The following is a 7,773-nucleotide window of genomic DNA, read 5'->3' as shown; positions in this document are numbered from 1 at the left end:
AGTCCTGTTTCACAGATAAGTCTGCCAGATGTTCTAGGCCTGTAGGCTGAAGATGGATGTCCCAAGGTTACAGAGGAACCTTGGGGGACTGTTTCTGTCATTTCTTAGCTGTTTGCTCTGCACTTCCTGTTGACTCAGGTAATACTTCCTTCTCAGGTCTCTGAAGGAGTGGAAGACTGGATAGTTATAGTTATAGTTTTCCTTGTTAACAAATTCACCTCACAAAAGAGATGTAAAGTGTATAAGGTTGAAAGACATAAAAAGATATTTTGGGGTTGGTAATGCAAGTTAGGGTAGAAAATGAATTAGGTACAAGACTTTGGACTCACCAAGATAGGACAGAAAATGGAGTATTTTCTCTCAATTAGGCAAAAGCAAATGGACTGGACATGGTTAATGTAATTCTTGCCTGTATATATTTGTATATAATTAGTGTACTTATTGTATATAGTTTTACTATGTTAGTTTAAAAAACCTTTCCTTTTTGTTTAGACAAAAAGAAGGAAATGTCATGTGATATTTTGATTGTGTTCTAACAAATAAAACTTGCTTGGAGTCAGAGGGCAGAGCTAGCCACTAGCTAACCAGAGAAGTTTGGAGGACTCTAAACAGAATAGAAACAGGAAGTGGCAAGGCACAGCTGAGAGAGAATCTAAGCCTTTTGGAAGGAGGAACGGAAGAGGTAGGAAGCAGCTGGCGGCTGTTCCCTGTTCACTGATCTTCTGGTTCTTACCCCATTGTGTGACTCTTCTTTTTTATTGAAAAAGATTAATCAGATTACCGCATCAGACCTCATCCATATTTTAGTATCTACCTGATAAGGTTGTTGTGATGTCCAATGGGACCAAGTAAATGACTGCTAAGTGGTCACTGTCCTTGTTACTTCTGCCCCTTGCAAAGACGCCCAGGACTAAGCAGAATTCAGAAGTTCCCATAAGGTAAACCTACCACTGCAGGTGATCTCATTCCCAGAACATGAATATGAGTAGGAGCTGGTGTAAGGGTTCCTTATGAGGAATCCACAGTTTTCCAGGTTATGACCTGAGCAAGGCAGTTGTCACGAGTCCTGCAGCAACTGGAGAGAGGAAGGAACAGCTGAGGATGGAGTATGGACCTCACAGGAGGTCAGTTCTCACTTGCAGTCTTTCTCAAATATGTGAGGATAACTTAACATGATGTTCCAGAAGAAATGGTCCTGAGGCTCAAGAATCTGTGATTTCCATTAAGCATATATTTATTGAAAGCAACTTCTGTGAAGTGTGATGGTGTCTACAATTTCCCAGTACTTTGTGGGGCAGAGGCAAATGGATCTCTGAGTTTGAGATCAGCCAAGATATATAAGTGAGATCCTGTCTCCAAAAAATTGATTTTTGAACAAAGCTGCAGGAGTACAATAAAATTATACATTCTGGACTTTTGATGATTTTTATAGCCAAGACTGACACTTTGATGGGAGCTGTGATGGTTGGCCAGTGCCCTAGTCTGCCGACTGAGGGCAGCATTGCCACTATTTACACCTCACACATTCTGCTTTCAGGGACACTAGATACAGGGTCCTCTTGGACTGATTTCTTTGCATGACAGAAGGGGAAATACATGCTGTGGGTGATGATGTCCACCTTTAATCTCAGCACTCAGGAGGCAGAGACTGGATGATCTCTGAGTTCAATGTCGGCATGGGCTCTAGAGAGGGTTCAAGGACAACTAGGGCTACAGAGAACCTCTTTATGGAAACAAAAAACAAGAAAGAAAAATAATAATAAATAACACAACATGTACAATGTTTGCAGAATATGCATGTCTCCTATTCATGCCTCATGAGATGCTCTGCTTGTGTCCTGTCCCCATAGCAATGCAGACACTCCAGTGTACCACCAAGTGGATCACTCACCTGTCTAAGTCTTCATCTGAATTGCCAATTCCCCACAAGCCACAGTAGCAGCCATAGAATCTGTACTCTGAAGACTGTACCAGTCCTGGGAATGTTGCAATCGAACACATTGCCGAACTGCCACACAGCCTGAGGGCTGATGCTCTGTGCAGTAGCACCTGATACAAGAAAGCACAGCAACTCCATCAATCCCACCTGGCTTTACCAGGGGTCTGATGCCTGCCTGCTAGCTTCCTCCTGGACTATTAACAGCTGCTACATGGGAGAACAGGGAATACAGGTGTGTGTGTGTGTGTGTGTGTGTGTGTGTGTGTGTGTGTGTGTGTGTGTGTGTGTGTGTTTGCATGCCCCAACACAGGTGAAAGCAAGCCCTTGGGAGCACTCATAAATGTCATGCTACACATGAGGAAGTCAGAGCACAGCTTTAGGGAGTTGGTTTTCTCCCTCCACTATGTAGGTCTTGGAGACCAAACTCAGGTCACCAGGCCTAAGAGGAAGGTGTCTACTTGTTTGAGACAGAGAGTTGCCTGGTAACCCAGTCTGGCCTCCAATGTCTGTGGCAATCCTCTGGCCTCAGCCTCCCCAGTGGTAGGATTATAAATGTACTCCACTGTACCGGCAGGGCTGAGTCCCCAGGACTAAGGTCTATAGACATTGCCTTTTGCCTTTCTTCTTTCTCATTTCTCACTGTCAGGACAGACAGCCACCACACTGTGAGCTGCCCTGTGGTTTTTGTGTTGAGGACCTGAGAACACTCTCTACCACAGCCAGGGACAAACTGACCTCTTAGATCAATAACCCAACAATCCTACCATCTCTGGAGTTTGAAAACTGCCCCACCCCTACTCAAGACTCAAGACTAGGTGAAATCCTAGCCTTAGCCAGCAGTGGGATTCATCACAGTTCTAGCTGAGACCTTGAGCTAGAGAAGCAGCCAACACATGCTCATTGTTTTACACTGGAAGAATTAGAAGGAATCTGTTGTATGGCCTTGCACAGCTCATATAAAAGGTTAAAGGTCAGATCATCATTATAATGCCATCATTTGACAAAACAAACTGTTCAGGCTGGAGAGATGGCTCAGAGGTTAAGAGCACCGACTGCTCTTCCAGGGGTCCTGAGTTCAATTCCCAGCACCCACATGGTGGCTCACAACCATCTGTAATGAGATTTGACACCCTCTTCTGTATACATAATAAATAAATCTTTAAAAAAACAAACAAACAAACTGTTCATCAGCTGAGGAGTAGGTAAATGACCAGGATTCAGTCTGCAGTGGCCACCATTAAAAAGCAGGAGAAGCCAGGTACAGTGGAACACACACTGTGTAATCCCAGCTCTCTGGAGGCTGAGGCAGGTGGATAAGAAGTTCAAGATTACCAGAGTACAGTGTCACAGGACTTTAATCCCAGCACTCTGGAGCTAGAGGCAGGTGGATATCTGAAATCAAAGCCAGCCTGATCTATAGAGTGAGTTCCAGGACAGCCATGGTTACTATGAGAACCATGTTTAGAAAAACATGAAAAAAAAGTTGCAGAAGCAAGTGTGGCATGTATGCAATCCTAACACTTGGAAGGTGAGGCAGTAAGCTTTCAAGTCTGGACATAATGTTGAGTTGGAGGGCATCCTGAGCCACATCATAAGATCAGGTAAATAAAACAATCATCAGGACTGGAGAGATGGCTCTGCAGTCAGGAGCACTTGCTGCACTTGCATAGGACCCAGGCTCGGTTCCAGCACCCACATGGCAGCTCCCAACTGTCTGTGACCCTAGTTCTGAGGATCAGACCCCTCCTCTTGCCTCTGTAGACACTGCTCACACACAGATCACAGATACACATGTGCAGGCAAAACACTCAAGCACATAAAATAAAATTAAATATTTTTTTAAAATACAAGAAAATCCAATTTACAGGGCACCTAAGTTCCTGGGAAATGGGTCCCATGGCAGAGGCAGAAGGGGCTTTCTTTGCTTGGGTAGGTGAATGTAGTAGACTTTCCCAAGGGATTGTCTGAGTTCAGACCTAGAGGATAAAGGTGCCGCTGTTGTGGACATGGGGTGAGAATGGAATTCCAACCCACAGGCTGCTAGTCCCCAACAGGAACCCCAAACCAGAACTTGAGGCATGACCAGCAAGGCTAGGCATTGAAGACAAGGGAGATGGGGGCACTCAGAGGGGACAAGGGTCCTACCTGTGAGCAGAGAACCAGCAGAAGAAGTTTCATCCTGAGTGAGAGGAGGACTCAGTGACTTCTCTCTTTATAGTCCTGTAGCTGTGCTCTGACAGTGTCCAGTCAGCACACGGGCCTGTGACTCTGTGTGTGTAGCACAGAAGTAGAATATGTGCACCCTCACACACAGTCCCGACCTGCAGAGCTGCTGTAGATGGTGACAGAGCCTGAATCAGTGCTGTCACAGTGCACAGAGAAAGGGCTAGCTCAACACCCCAACCAGCTCAAGTCAGTGACTGGCAAAGGTCCAAGTCCCTCCCACATGGATGCTTTGAGGTCATAAGAAGATATAGACATTGCTCCTGGAGTCAGGTTTGAGGGATGCTGATAGTGATGTGTGGTCCTGGGAGGAGTAGCTGGACCCAACAATCCTCCATGTTAACTGTATAAACTAAGTGCACAGTCTGTCCCAAGAACATGACACAGCCTTTGAGATAGATCCAGTTACAAATTCAAACTTTAATTAACTAACTAATTAATTAATGTGTGGGTTTGTGTGTGGGGTTGGGTTGGTGGGTGAGAATAAGAGAGAGAACAAGATAGGAAGACAGACAGACAGACAGACAGAGAGAGAGAGAGAGAGAGAGAGAGAGAGAGAGAGAGAGAGAGAGAGAGAGACCATGTGATCATATCTGGAGGGCAGAGGACAACTCTGTGGAGTCAGGTCTCTCCTTCTACCTTTAAGGAATCAAACTCAGGTATATGGGCTAGCATCATACGCTGCATCTTACCAGCCTTCAAACTCCACTTAAGAACTAGGAATGCAGCAGATGGTGGTGGTGTTGTACACCTTTAATGTCAGCGCTTAGGAGGCAGAGGCAGGGAATACCTGATTTTGAGGCCAGCCTGGTCTACAGAGTGAGTTCTAGGACAGCCATAGATAGACTAAGAAACCCTGTCTTAAAGAACCAGAAACTAAAATCTAAAAAATGAAAAAGAAAGAAAATGCCCAACAGATTTGCCTGCAGGCCAATATGATGCAGGCAATCCTTCAGCTGAGGCTCCCCTGACTGTGGGAGCCCATTTTCAGGTTCCTCATGGCTTTACCCAGCAGGTCCCCACTGAAGATGATTAGGACCATGGTCCTGAGTACAGGTGTCTGAGATGGTCTGCATTTGGCTGTGCTGGGGGAAGTCTTTTGTTCTACCCCTTGGCATCTCTATAAATACCGTGGGCAGAGACAGGCAGGGCCATGGAAAAGGTACCAGGCCCTCTTGAGGCTATCCTTTATTTTTATCTGTTTATCTCTGCGATCTAAATCATTCTATCTAATGTTTCCTGCTTCTCGAACTCAAGAAAACTCTGGGGAATGGTGGGGTTGGTGGGTAAACGCCCCACACCCGACCCAATGTATGAAGCTGACAACCAATCATTTCAGGGGCTGGAGAGATGGCTCAGCACTTAAGAGCACTTTCTGCTCTTCTTGAGGATGGAAGTTCAATTCTCAGCAACTACATGGTGGCTGGTGAACAGTATCTCCTGGCCCAATACCCTCTGGCCTCTGCATTTGACCATCTGTCATGTACCCTCTAACTTAGCACCCAGCACCTCCTTTTCCCCACTTCTGAACTCTTACCTGGATAACAACCACTAGAAGATGATTTGATTTGCTTGTCTCCTCGCTCAAGATCTCTGATCCTTCCAGCAGGACTCTGGACAGTCACTACCAGCTACTTCAGTTCACTGCACCTGCCCAGATGGCTCTAGCTGCACCTATTGCTCATCAGAACTGACCTTGCCAGGGGTGAGGCCTGACTTTTTGGCAGGAGTGGGAATGAGGTTGGGGTGGAAAGGCAGAGAACTGGGCAGCTGTTCACTAAAGGAAAAGAGAGACCGAGACCACACAGCCTTTAACCAAGGAGAAACCTTTCTCCTAAATCTGGCTGGCCAGGAAACCAGAGATTAACCTCTCTTTGCCTATAGGGTCCCGTGATAGAGAAAGTTAGAGAAGACGATGTGTTCTGTTTTGTTTGTGTAAAAAGTTATCCTGCTGTGTACTTTAGCGTGACAGTTATCCTGTGTCATGTGTTTAGGCACAGTCAAGACTGGAAGGTCACCAGGATGTAATCCTGCCTTCAGGACATTTACTCTAATCCAGTTTGTTTCCTTTATCCAACTACCTGTGGTGAGCTCACAGCAGAAGTGCTTTGAGTTCGGTACTTTGGGGGACAAGTTGTTCCTTTAGTGCCCACGTGACATCTTTCTCTCTTCTCTCCCCTCCTATCTCTCTGTGTTCTGTTCCTTTCCATCCCCACCCCTCTCTTCCTGTCCTTTTCCCTGCCTCATCTGTCCCAACCCTTCTCTTTCTGTCCCCTTCTCCTCCACCTCTTCTTCTCCTCCTGATCCTCCTTTTTTTTTCATTTTTTCAGAGATAATTTTTGCTGTAATAATCCCGGTTGTCCTGGATCTCAACTTTTAAACCTGGTTGGCCTTGAACTCAAGAGATCTGCCTTCCTCTGCCTCTGCTTCTGTCTCTTCCTCTCCACCACAGAGTGCTGAGATAAAAGGCATGGCCAGGCTCATCACCCAGTCTTCAATGTTCTCCCCTAATGACAATGTCTTTTCCATTAATCTTCAGCTTTCAGGGCTAGATGAAATGATGTTCTCTGGGGATCTAGAAATGTTTGGTGGACAGAGTTCTCTCCATTGGTGCTTTATAGAGGGCGCAGTGTATAATGAACAGAACTAGGCAGGCAGGGAAGGTGTGCCAGTCACTGAGTGACAACTCTAACACGGAATGCTTTTGTAATGCTTGGTGTATGGAGTGTTGTAGAAGCAGATGGCAGCCTGGTGGTCCCAGTTGGAGATGAAGGCCTCACAGGCATTGCTTTGTCTACAGAGAAACAAGAAAGGAAGTTGTGTGTGGCTCATGATCATGCACCTACAATTTGTAACCAAAGGAAACTGATGGAACTGCCATTTGTGCAGACTCAGGGTTAGATTCAAAGACACAAAAGTGCACTGGGTGTCCAAATAGTTGGAATTTATAAAAATAAAATCATTTGTTGTGTGGCTGGGGAGCTGGCACAGTGTGGGGACCATCTCACCCACACTTTTCCCCAGGGTACTCTTGAGCAGGAGCAGCAGGAAATATTAGAAAGAAAGATAGCTAGAGAGACAGACAGAAAACACTGGATGGACTCAGGAGGAACTAGATCCTAATCCATCGGGCCTAGATTGTCTCTGCCAAAGGCTTTTAAAGGAATGCCAAGGGCGGAGCAAAAGACCTCCACAGCACAGCCAAATGCAGACTTCCTCAAACACCTGGTGACCGTGCCCGTGTTCCAGCCATCCCCTAATGCAGCCCTGCTGTGTAAAGCAAGACCAGATCTAACTGGGAAATTTTTGTGGGCTCCCATGGCACAGTTGGTAAAGCAGTTGCCAAAGGTACGTGCAGGCCTGACCTAGGATGCCCAGAGCCCTTGAAAAGGCAAGATGTGCTTGGGGCATCTGTAACTCTATTGGGAAGTAGGGAGCACAGATCCCCAAAACTTGCTGGTCAGTCAGGCTGGCTAAAGGTGAGTGTCACATTTAGTGAGAGACCCAGGCTCTAAAGACATGGTGGACAGTGACTGAAGAAGACAAGCTCATTCCTACACATAAAAATAAATAAACATGGATATTTAATCCTAAAACCTAGAAAACTACAA

The 7,773-nt window shown here is 45.9% G+C and overlaps 1 protein-coding gene across 1 annotated transcript; it reads right to left on the bottom strand.

Annotated features, from left to right (window-relative positions):
* Positions 1 to 948: 948 nt before the first annotated feature.
* Positions 949 to 4,200, bottom strand: LOC119087201 (phospholipase A2-like). Its single transcript, XM_037201900.1, has 3 exons — positions 4,085 to 4,200; positions 1,892 to 2,049; positions 949 to 1,075 (listed from the first exon to the last, which is right to left on the bottom strand). Exons 1-3 carry the CDS (start codon positions 4,115 to 4,117, stop codon positions 1,009 to 1,011), a joined length of 258 nt encoding a protein of 85 aa, XP_037057795.1. The 5' UTR covers positions 4,118 to 4,200; the 3' UTR covers positions 949 to 1,008.
* Between the last annotated feature and the right edge of the window lie 3,573 nt (positions 4,201 to 7,773).

The sequence above is a fragment of the Peromyscus leucopus genome, unplaced genomic scaffold, assembly GCF_004664715.2.
Source record: "Peromyscus leucopus breed LL Stock unplaced genomic scaffold, UCI_PerLeu_2.1 scaffold_27, whole genome shotgun sequence".
In the NCBI taxonomy this organism is placed as follows: Eukaryota; Metazoa; Chordata; class Mammalia; order Rodentia; family Cricetidae; genus Peromyscus; species Peromyscus leucopus.
This window is presented reverse-complemented; position numbering and strand designations above follow the sequence as displayed.

Coding starts and splice junctions, on each gene's coding strand:
- LOC119087201 (XM_037201900.1), bottom strand. CDS start 4,117: ATGAAACTTCTTCTGCTGGTTCTCTGCTCACAG. Junction 2,050..4,084: donor TGCTGGTTCTCTGCTCACAG/GTAGGACCCTTG, acceptor TTCTTGTATCAG/GTGCTACTGCACAGAGCATC. Junction 1,076..1,891: donor TCAGATGAAGACTTAGACAG/GTGAGTGATCCA, acceptor TCCTCTCTCCAG/TTGCTGCAGGACTCGTGACA.